Source organism: Struthio camelus, chromosome 13 (assembly GCF_040807025.1).
Source record: "Struthio camelus isolate bStrCam1 chromosome 13, bStrCam1.hap1, whole genome shotgun sequence".
NCBI lineage: Eukaryota > Metazoa > Chordata > Aves > Struthioniformes > Struthionidae > Struthio > Struthio camelus.
The window spans coordinates 11,066,240-11,078,406 of record NC_090954.1 but is presented as its reverse complement, the minus strand read 5'-3'; the positions used below and the strand labels follow the sequence as shown (position 1 = coordinate 11,078,406).

General features: G+C 39.5%; 1 protein-coding gene across 3 annotated transcripts in view; it reads right to left on the bottom strand.

Annotated features, from left to right (window-relative positions):
• Positions 1-7,749: 7,749 nt before the first annotated feature.
• CLINT1 (clathrin interactor 1) overlaps positions 7,750-12,167 on the bottom strand; it is a 56,426-nt gene continuing 52,008 nt past the window's right edge. For all 3 annotated transcript variants that reach the window (XM_068959334.1, XM_068959335.1, XM_068959336.1), the window contains exons 10-12: positions 10,927-11,222; positions 10,018-10,222; positions 7,750-9,515 (exon numbers count right to left, since the gene is read on the bottom strand). In XM_068959334.1, the coding sequence (XP_068815435.1) occupies positions 9,151-9,515; positions 10,018-10,222; positions 10,927-11,222 (866 nt within the window). In that variant the 3' untranslated portion in view covers positions 7,750-9,150. The remainder of the gene's footprint in view (positions 9,516-10,017; positions 10,223-10,926; positions 11,223-12,167) is intronic.

The following is a 12,167-nucleotide window of genomic DNA, read 5'->3' as shown; positions in this document are numbered from 1 at the left end:
CTTGTCTCACCTTCTGCCTGCAGCTAGCCCAAGAACTGAAACACAGGCTGTGGCCAGCCAACCCTTAATGGCACAGCGCACCAGGGAACAGGCTCTACCCGGTGATGCAGGCAGAGCAGGTAGCTCCAGATTAGTGATATTTTTTCCATTCTTTTTTCTTGTTTGCAGATATTTAAGGTTGCAAACACCAGCTTAGCGAATGGAAGGTGACAAACAGCTGGTTTGACTGTCTTTCACACAGCCCGAAGATGTCGATGGGACAAAGTTCAAAAACCACTGCCTTGCATCAGTGGCTTTCTCCCTTCACTCAGTCTCACCAGTGCTTTTAGTGGAAGTGGAGGCAATGAGGAAGAAAAGTGTCACTGTGACAGTTGTCTGCATGAGACAAAAAAGGAGACTGTCCCAGCAGGTAGGGAAATTCCTGCACGTTGAGCTAGCCTGGAAAAACACTTCAGTGTTAGTCTAGGAAGTTCAAAGTGGAGACAGAAACTTCCTCCTCTCCTTTTTACACCTAGATGTGATTTTAGAGGATGTGGTCTTCTGGCAGGAAGGGCTGGGGACAATGAGTGAACAGAGGCTACTGCAGAAAGACATGTAAAAGAAGAACTTAATTTCCTTTTAGGAATTTAACCTGTATTGTTCTCTCATCTTAGGTTTTGTTTGCAAATCAAAAACAAGGCAAAGATTTTGGTAACCTCATAGTCTCACCAACAGTTTGTTAAAAGACTAATTGCCAAGTAGCTTATGCATGTGGGACCATTAGTAATTCTGTAGCTATGCAAATTAAAACAGTGATGTATGATTTATAGCTTTAATAATGTTCTGAAGGCTCTTAAATTTTAATCACTTGCAACATCCTTTTTAATATTCAATTACTTTATTAACTAATTAGGTCACTTGCTGAAAAAGCACATAAGGCCAGTGCTATTTTAATATCAGCTGAACATCACAAAATACCTTTGAAATGGTATAAATGGTTTATTTATTTTAAATAGATCATTAAGATACTATAATTATTACATCAGTTATGGAAAAAAGACAAAAAATTGACAGATGCCAAACCACAATAGCAGTGGCTTCTCAGCTTACTTTCTAAACGTTCACAGGGATGCTGAACTCAGTGAACATGGCCACTGAAGTACCTTCCTGCATAATTCGTATTCAGCTGAGGGTAAGGTTCAAGATCTGCTTGGTTCATTACAGATGCTTTTTGTATGAATTTAGCTTTCTGATTGATAAAAGCTCCACAAGTGACCTTGAAAAGTAAAAGTATTTAAAAGGACAGCCCTCCTTTACAGCTTGCTCTTTTGCCTGTCTCAAAAAAGATAAAACCATAGCATCTTAGTCCTGCTAATGCCAGGATGAAAAGCAGAGCTCCCAAGGGAAGGAAGGTGGGTTGCTAATCAGTGACCTACCTGCTGGTATTCAAAAATGGACAGAGAAGTCCAATCCTCATGAGAAACTTGAACTTTGCTGGCTAGATTCACCTGTTCTCCATGGCAGGGTAGGGCAAGGAGTAGACTTTGACAAGTTGTTAGGAAAAGAATCTTTCTCCTGGTGTCAAAAGGAAAAAGCTAGACTAGCCTGCCTGGGGATGCTGTCAATCTAGTACAGATTCTCAAAAACCTCCACAGGATCTTCTGTGCATCAGCTGTCCAGACTCTCAACACATGCAGTGGATCAGGTGTCATACACAGGGGCAGGGGGCAGGGGGCGGGGAGAGGGTAGCACCTCCTTGCAGCAGAAGTTTAGCGGTTGGGCACATCTCACCTTACTCTGAGGGAAATGGTTGACAGCAAAACCCAACAGCACCAAGAGACTGGCTGTAGGTGCCTGACTTCCCCTTGGAAGTCTGTTCTGAAAGACAGTAAAATCTGCTTAGTCAACGGGACATATCTAAGCCTTCCAGCTCACTATCAAAATAATTAACCTTATAAGCTGTAACCTAACCTGGGCCAAATGAACCTGACTGTTTCAAGCATTTGCTGTGAACTTTTTTTGGCTTCTCCTCCACTGCTGCAGGGTAGTGGAACGTGTCACTGGGACTTTTTTGTAAGCAAGGAGCTGCCCTATTGCTGGGCAGTCTTTGCTGCCTGCTGCCTGTGAGATGGGATGACAGAGGGGAGCACCAAAGGTCTAGCACTGGTTCCCTGGCTCCTAGTCCGCAGGCCAAAAAGCACTTTCTCTTGCCCAGAGATACAGGGGGTAGCAATGCAGCATCCACACAACACCTGAAATAAGAATAGAAAATTGTACTCCACACAGAAAAGATACTTGGCTGGTAGTACAGAGCTTTACACCTCCAGTTTACACCAGTCCTTTGTGCAACGTCTTTAAGTTTGCAAAGTGGAGCTAGTCACCAGTAGGGCTGCAACTCTGGAACACACTTTGAATTTTCATCTGTTCTAAAACTTAGTAGTAAAGGTAAGAGCAATGTTATGCTAGGAATGAAGTTGTTCTCTTTAACAGATTTTAGTTAGAATTACATTGACATGATGATACATAGGGAGAGCAAGAGTTTTCCCTCTGGAGAAGTTGCTAGAAAAGTTCTGCAGTAATTACAGCGAACTTATCTTCCCTTTGTAACTTTTCTCGATTTTATTTTATCTTAACCAAAAACCATAACTCAAAAAAAGCTTCATCCTGTGCTGATCTCTTTCAGCTAAACACAAGACCACCATTTACAATAGAGCTGTAGGCGAGAAAAAAAAAAAAAATCAACATTTCAATTTACAGAAAGCATAATGGGAACTAAAGCTTACATGGTCTAAATCCACCTCTAATACATGATTCCAGGCAAAGTACAAGACTGGTACCTCAGTTCCCCAGCACCAAAAATAAAAGATGCACATAGCTATGTCACAGGGGAGAATGAAGACTAGTTATTTAAAAGTTAGTTGACAGTAACTTTTACTGTTAGTATGGTTTAAGATGAAATTCTAACTTTTTTCTAAGGAGAAGTCCAACTAGTACTGTACATCAAAAATACTTATCACTGCTTCAAGAGGCTAATATTTAGTGTGATCCACTGGAAAGAAGAATGTACTAGACTAACTCCCACTGGATTAGACAGCTGTGTAAAAGGGATATGGATGCTTGAAAGAATGCTAAATCCACTCACATGCTACAGGAGCCATCACAAGACAAAGGTGCAGAATAACATAATAAGATACCAAACATTGCTGCAGGTTGGGACAATATATGATGCTACGTACCTTAGAACAAGCGTGGATACAACTCTTAAGGGCTCAGGGATATTTATACAGCCAAATGAGGTCACTGTCATGATTTTTTGAGAGCGTTTATTCCACCCTACCACAATTCTGTTGTATGACATAGCTCACAGAGTGTTCTTAATCCCTTCAGAAAGTCCCAGTTCCCAGTCAAATAGGTGCATTTTTATCACATTTCTGTAACCTTCTCCCCAGTCGTTTATTCACGTGATGGAATCATGTCTCTCTCAAATCACTTCTGCAGGAAAAAAAACATGCCCTCCTTTGCCACATGAACAAGACAGAGTAGTTAGTTGGCTTTGCGAATAAAAGGTCACCAGCGCCTCAAATACAATTGGTACCAGGAGAACTAGGGAAGCAAAATGCAGCAGAAACCACCTGCAAAGCTTTGTGGTGATTTCAACCCTCTTCCCCCATCCCCCTTCCTGTAAAGCAGCAGACCTTGTCTCAGCCACAAAGACACTAGTACCAAAGAGTCGGCTGTTAACCTCCCCAACTGGATTCAATGTGACAGTGACACTTCACAGCACATTGCATCCAATCTCATTTGAAGCTGACAAAGATTGTTTCTGTTTTATATCTATTGGTTTATTAATGGACTACAGCCTCTTAAGCAGATGCATATTCATTAGATAGCCAGCTGTTAGGAGGTTCCCAGATGTCGAAAGTAGCGCTGTCTTGGAATGCTTTCTTTTTTTTCCTTATCATGAAACAAAGCAATTGTAGCTCTATTAAAGAGCCAGTTAATTACTAAACCAGTACCTTATGGCATAGGATTTAAAACAAAAAAAAAAAAATTAAATCTGCAAATTTGTGAGGAGTAAAGATTTTTTTTTTTTTTTTTTGAATCAGAGATGAGCTGACACTTCTCTGTACAACACATGTGCAGAACTTACATTCATGTAGAGACTTAGATTGCTCTCAGCTACACCCATCCAGAGATACGCAAAGTTTTGCTAAAGGCACCTTTCTTCATTTTCCACCTACTGCAGAATTTGCGCTCTTTCTCTCTCTGTCTCTCTCCCTGTCTCTGTCTCTGTCTGTCTGTTTGTCTGTCTGTCTCTCTCTCTCTCACACCACTTTTCCTCCCGTATCTGAACAGCAGCCACAGAAGCACATCAAAAATGAAAACGAAAGATGTTGAAGAAAATTTCCATAGCATCCCAGCTAGATAAAAATTATAACTTGATCATCTTAACAAGCTGTCCAGGTTAACTTATGAATTCCGCAGGCCATTCCTTTCAGTTTCACAGCATTACCTGGGTTCACCTAGCTCCCTTTGCAACTTTCTATTTTCTCCTTTCATTTTTCTTCCCTTAAACCTCCAAGAACAGGTCCCAGGAGGCAGCTCTTAGCAATGTGGCCAGAACAATAACCATCCCCCACCACTACCCACAGGAAGCCCTTCTCCTACTGAAAGGTTTGTTCAAAACTGAAGGTCAGCTCCAAATCCATATGTTATGAGAAAAAGCATTCATGGTGATTCTGTGTTTCTGGCAATTCAAGCTCCATCTCATCCCATAACTAAAGCCTCCAAGGAGCAGTCAGCACAGCGCTGCTTTCTCCCAGAGATGGAGCTGCTCTCCAATTATTAATATAGAAAGAAGAGGGCAACTGCTGTCCTCATGCTGCAGGAAGAGCTCCTGGGTGGAACAACTGGAAACTAAATACTGAGGATCTGCACACTTCCGATTCTCTCATTCCTCTTTTTATTTTTTCCCAGTCAGATCTGTCAGCAAGTACCTGGAACTGTACAATAACCAATTTTTCAGTATACTGGCAGTTCTGAGCACTAACTGACAAAGTTTCCTTTTCCATCAAATTAAATATTTTGCTTAAAACAAAGCAAAGTGTTTCAACATGCACAAAGACCCTATGGGTCTAAAACAATTCCGAATTGTATTCGGTGATTGCTTTGAAGAAAACTGGGGAAAAAAAAGTCACATTTCCATTAAAACCTTTAATCAAAACCAAGTGGAGGTACTATACAGCATCACATGCTATAAAAGTATTCACAGTTATGCACAGATGAATGTGGAGGCAATGTTGTAGAGTGACTCCTGGAGCAAAGGCCTCAGAGAATAAAAGTGTCTTTAGATATTTGTTACCCTGTTAAGAGTTGGTATCACCTTGAGTATACAATGCCTGCCTGCATTATGTAAACACTTCATTGATAAATCCCTCCCCCACCTCCCTTAAGCTGTGTCAGACTGTTCTTAGCTGACAGATATAGCTGAAACAGATGCTGCTATAAATACCCTTGTTTAGCTGTTTTGAATATAATTTCTTTTGTAGAACAGAGTGGATGCTCAGGTTATCACTGAACCTGCACCTGTGCTGGAATTTATTACTCTACTGTACACAGCATCAAGAATCTTTTTTTTTTTTAAGCTTCCATAAACATGCAAGGATAGATTTTGAGCCCCTTTGTCCTCTTCTTCATAAGCACAGACATCCTTTACAAAGCATTTCAGCAATTTTATTTGAACTGTTAATAAGTTTAGAAGCTCCTGAATGCGAAGGTGGCAAAGTTTGCCTCTTATAAGCTGACAACAAGTGGAGTTAATTCCATCTGATAAACAACTCTCTGTAGACCCAAAACTCCCATGACAGCTGCTGCATCAAGCTTGGGAGTGCGAAAGACCATGCAGCTACGCTGGCACTGGTCACAGGACTTTCAGGAACGTGCTTATAGCCTGCATTTTTTAAACCTTGAGCACTTTGGACTATCATGATAATATGAGCACACAGATGTTTAAGAGATGCAGAATACAACTTGTGAACGGTCCAGGTGAAGCACAAGGGAGCCAGATTTTTGCTGAAGGACGGTGGCAGGGAAGCCAAATACATGCCCATGATAGGACCAGGTAGCACACTAGCCAGCCACACCTGGGCCTACGGTCAGTTTGCACTTACAGCTGGATTTGGGTTCAAAAAATGAAGAAGGGACTTCTAACTGTACTAACTAATGTAGCAGCATAATTTAGGTTATTGCTTCATTCAACATAAATTGAATCTGTCAATGAATGGCAGATTTGCCACTGTTCGCACTGTAGCCTGTTTTCATTCTCACCCTGAAAAGTCATTTCCTCTCTACTATTAATTTTGCTCAAATCTGAAAGATTACTGATGGACGCATTTTATGATGCCCACCTTAAATGTGGGCAATAGTGTTTTAAGCAAACACTTGCAACGCGTTTTATATGTGGGCTTTATCCTAAAGATAGGATAGTGAAGCACCACCTTTGCCTATGATCTAGGCCTTCTGCACTAATTATTGCATTCTCTTCCTCCAAACATGCAAAATAAAACCTTCATGCAACTGAATCCCATCATTGCAGGCTAAAGTTTAGTGCAGATGCACCTGGCCCACGTCCCAAAGGGATCTTCCTGGGTTTTCTTTTTTGATGTTTATTTTTGTTTAAAGGACATCCTTATCCAACAAGTCTGTCTGCAGGTGGAAGAGAATAAACTTCTCTTCAAGCTTTAAGAAGCCATACAACCTTTTTCATAATTAAGATACTGGTCTATAACGAGAACAATGTATGATTAAGGCACTGAATCAGTTCAGTACTACAACAACTGATCCATAAGCATAGGCACTGCATCCATGACCTCTTGGTCAACAACCGCAGAGAAATGACCAAGTGTTTTTTTTCTACTAGAGTTACTCTAAACCCTGACAAATATGTTTCATTGTAATTAGTCTCTCGGTTGGAGGCTAAGACATTGAAGTTCTTCTGAAGAGATGTGAGCAACCTAAACAAGGACATCTTTAAACTGAAAGCCAACTATTTAGCCAGCTAAACTTAGCTTAAAAGGACACTGTTATAAATAGGTTCACCCTACTTAGAAGCACTGTGCCCCTCCAGCATCACTAAGCTTGTGACAGACTATAGGTTTTCTCTAATGGTTTAGTTTTCCTTGCCACCCAGCTGCCCTCCAGAACGAGCCTTCTCCCTCTCTTTCAACAATTTTGAATATTTTGAACCAGGTTGAATCTTCCCATCTTTAGAACTGGAGTAATCATCTTCAAAACCTCTAAAGTTTAAAGGTTTCAGAATGGGAACCACAGCAATCTCTCATACTCAGCCGTTAAAGCCTGCCTTGATTACTTTGATGTAACAACACTTGAAAGCTCCTATTCTTTGAAACTAATTTAAACACATTGAATTGTTGAAAGATTAAAAACCGCAGTCAGCTAATTACACTCACTCTCATCTCTTATTCAGCAAATGAATCACTTTTCATTACCACTTAGCTGAAGTACATGAATTTCTGCCTAATTAGAAATGTTGTAGATGGAGCATTAGCAAGGCTGGAGCGGGTCAGGATATCTTGCCTGCTTCATTTTTAATTCCTAACAGTAGAGCCAGATAGGAAAGGCTTCAGATAAGAAGTCATTAAACAATTTTAAATTATTTATAAAAATTACTTTGCCCAAATTATAATTATTTTTTTTTCCCCAAATGCTCTCATAAACGTCAAATGGAATGAAAGGAAAGGCAGCCCAACATTGATTTTAATGAACATTTTAATGTCATGTATAACAGAACATTATGAATACAATGGAAACAAAGTTTTATCAATTTAATAATAAAAAGAAATCCAACATAAGAAAAGGGAGGCAATAAATTTCATACCTATAGTATAGTGCTTATTCTTAATAACATTCCCAGCTTGCGAGTAGAACAATGTCTTTGTATTCCAGATTCTAGAATCATGATTCATGTGAACTTAAATGCAGAATTACAGAAGGAAAAACCAAAACCCCCAAAACCTTAATTCTTTCTTTTGTTTTCATTAAATCAGTAAAATCTGTGACTGCTACAGGTTTCCTTTAATAATATATATATTTTTTTACTCCTCTATTGGATTCCACAGCTGCTAATGCCATATTTACACAAAAGGATCACCGAATTTTGTATAAAAGCTAAGATCCAATGCTGTTGGATTAAGTAGGGTTATAGATTTATATAACTTAACACAATTTAATTCATCTTATTTTTGTAACGATGCAAAAAATAACTATTTTTTGCCTTTTGACTGCTGCTGACACTTAAACCAGTGACTCCATAGGGATACTGATGTTACAAAGGATGCTAAGTGCCACTGTAAAAGGACTGCAAAAAAGTGCATTTGCTGGAGTTTTCTGAAAGGAAATCTTACAGCAGTCAAGGACAAAGCTTCTCCCAGACCTGCACTGGATATCAGTTATAACAGTAGAGGCATGAAGAGCCCCAGAAATGTATTGATCAAACTGCTGAAAGATTATTTTTACAATAAAAATTTGGGTAATATAGCAGTGTGGTTGGAACATTAGCAAAAGTATATATACATTCCAGGTCCCTTTGAATTAGCCATAATCACATATGTAAGCCATTTTTGGACAAAAATATATATTCTTATAAAAAACTGATCATAGTATTTGAGTGACTTCAATTGTGGATTCAGAGTGGTAGTAAAAGGAATGATTCAATTATGACAAAACCATCAGGGAGAAGGGGGAGGGGGGAAGAAAGTCAAGCTCCTCAAGAAAAAAAGAAAAGTATAAAATTAGATTCAAACATTTTTACCCAACTCCCATTCCAGTCTTCCATCAAGTTTCAACTTTAAAATTGGTTCTTCTACCTAGGAAAGGCTTTTGATGGTCTCAATACAAATTTTGCAAAATCATCTAACACATTCCTTAGAAGAACCTTTCACCTCTCCAGAATTTGAATACTAGTTATTTCAACATTCAGAAAATAGCTTTTGGTTCTTTATGTAGATACTTTTAAAGTAACTGATAAAGAGAAAGAGGGGGAAAAAAAAAAAAAGGTATTGATCAGAGTTTTTTTCCATCCCTTCCCAGCTATAGTTGTGCAGCTAAAAATCCTTCATTCAGTCTGCCCATTATTTATTTATTTTACAATCTTTATTTGCTAAAATTGGCAAAATTTGCAAAGGCATCTTGCTTGGGTTGTACAGTTCCAGGAGTCATAGCAGAGGTCATAGCAATATTGGGTACCCCCATTCCTATTGGGCCCGTCAAACCCATTCCTGTAGCTGGCACTCCCATGTTCACATTTATTCCCAGCATTCCCTGGTTCATCATAGGTGTGGGTCCTATGGAGGTCATCCCCATTGTACCTGTCATCACACTGGGCATTCCCATCCCCACAGGAATGGGCCCTCCCATCAATGGGCTCGTCTGGGGTCGAACAGGCATCACGTTAGTTTGAGGACTGAGGTTCACGGCTGCAAAGTTTTGAGTCATGACATTCATAGGTTGTTGCATATCTACAATAACAAAAGAATGTAAAAACTTTAACCATCAAATTCTGACTGAAAGACGCTTAAGTATTTCAAGTAATTTGTGATAACCGCTGTGAACAAAGACATGCAGGCCACGATGTGGCTATTTTACTTATGCCCACATTTACTATGTTAAGACTCAGAAAATCATTTCAAAAGCTTTAAACATATTCTATAGCAGTAGGTGCTACTATGCATATTAAGAATTCTAGAGATTAGGAAACGTGAAATCAAGATATGGGAGTGGTGTAAATTCTACAGTAAAGCCCTGTAGAGTTACACAGCTTCTTAGCTGTTCAATCTCTGTTTACAAAAGACCACTTTTAACAGAAGCATCACAGGAAAGTTTAAGTTTTAGTTTAAGAAACGGGATTATGACTGAATGCAGGAAAATAGTAATTAGCAAAACACTCCATCTTTAGGACAACCTACTTAACCTCTAGAGAGCTCCGTGTGCAAGCAAAAGAGTGTATCAACAATCACTTACTTTGTTGCTGCATCATGGTATTAAGTGATGGCTGCTGGGGTTTGGAAGGCTGCATCCCAGGTACTAAATTGTCCAAACTGATATTTACACTGGGATCTGACCAAGTTGAAGGTAGAGTTTTGCTTGCACTTTTCTGGACCATCTCTGTGCTTGGGTTATAAAGAGGGTTAGGCTTCGGCATCATAGTGTTCACGCTTTGTAGAGGCTAGAAAAGAAAAGTTTTCTCTGAGCAGGTGGCATCCCAACATTTACCAATAGGCTTAAGGACTAAAACAATAAGTATTTATCTTTTCATAGAAGACAATAAAAGCTAGTGAGATGATCTTTAGACATGAACTTCAGCGCTTTCAAAGCGGTGTTGCCATCAGCTGATATTCCATTAAAATGGGTTAGAACAGTATTTCTTAAGCTAGCACCAAGCTCCTGCAGGGATCACCTGCAGTCCAGTTTTCAACTTTAGAAACACCGATTCTTTTTCTTCTAACACCAAGTTGATGTGCTTTGGCTTCCCAAGCCAGTTACTCTCCATTGAAGCAGGCACATCTGGGTTTTGGACAAAATATCAGTCCTCATTCTGCCCGAGGTTAGAAATCTCGGATGTTCCGAGGCTGAGGGCTTAAAGGTTTAAAATGCATCAACAACTTCTTTCCCCAACAAAGCAGCAACACTTCAGACAGCATCTCAGAGAAGACTAGCTAATAGAAGGAGGCTATCCACGAACATCTGGCACTTTCTCTTTTTAGATGGTTACTAACCCTTTTTTGGACAAAAACGCTTATGAAAACTGATCAGAACATCTGATATGGACTCCAGAGAGAGAGAGATGGATGCAATTTCAATGTTGTGATTAGGGAGAATGCAAGAAATTAATCAGAAAAGTCATTAGCAACCTGTACATAAAAAGCATACCTGTGACCTTGACATGGGTAAACTGATGCCCACAGCACTGGAGCTCATCATAGAGAAATTCATACTTTGTGAAGAGGTCATGGTTGCCTGGGAGGGGCCCATCAAGTCAAAGAGATCGGTAGAACTTGAAGCAGTTGGAGGCTGGGCAGAAGCTGTCTGTGAGCTACCAAAGAGTTCTATAGCTGGCTGCTGTGCACTGCTGCTGAAGATCTCTCCAGATGAAGCACTGGGACAAGGAGAAGCTTGGTTGAAGGCACTCCAGTCACCAAAGTCTCCATTTCCACTTGTTGCTGTACCTGAAGGGAAGGATACAGCGTGGGAGGAAAGACGATAACAAAGAAAGGTGGAAGATAGAAAAGCACAGAACAAATGCCATATTCCATGAACTGAAACAAACAAGAGCTGATCCATGTCCGTCCAGATTAACATCTGTAGGTGGAACCTCCATCTGGACATCATTCCCTCTCATGAATATTCCAACAATTTTAACAAGGTAGCAAAGGAAATATGCAACATCCACGCACAGGCAGAAAAAGGATGTTTGATAACATGTCACCTGTAGATGTAAGACAAGTAGGGACAGGTTTTATTTAGTCAAAATATGAAAGAAAGATTACTTAGCAGTAGATTGGAGACACTAGTCAAAAAAACACAGCTAGAACTCAAAGTTTACCTTTTTTTTTTTTTTTTTCTCATTCAGAGCTCTGGTATTTTCAGAAAGAGCAGCTGTCAAGAAAGCAAATTCCATCATAATATATATAACCAAATTAGTTTTGAACTAGTATGTTTTAATCAGTAGCGCTTTGTACAAAACAATACTGAGAAGAATAAAAACAGAACTTTGAAAGCAGGTTACCAGGGAATTATCTGAGGTGATAAGGAATAATTTCTTTCCATTCTGTGAAGTGTTAACGCAAAACAAGTTTTCCAAATTAGATTCTTAAACTAAAAATCTCTTGAAGTGGAAATTCAATCTTGGATATAAGAAATCTGTCAGAAGCAGCTTTGTTGTACTCTGTCATCACTAAAACTTTACTTCATTTCTATATACCAGGGTTTCTGTAGACAAGTGCTTAAATCAAAACACAACTTACAGCTCTTAAACTGTTATACACAGCTTACTGTGAGGTGCCTAACAACTGCAACGGTACCTACTTGAGGATGACAGATGTCCACAGATACAAAGCAGTGAACTAAAAAAATGTCATAACCTTCGAGTCAAACGTGAATAGATGTTATCT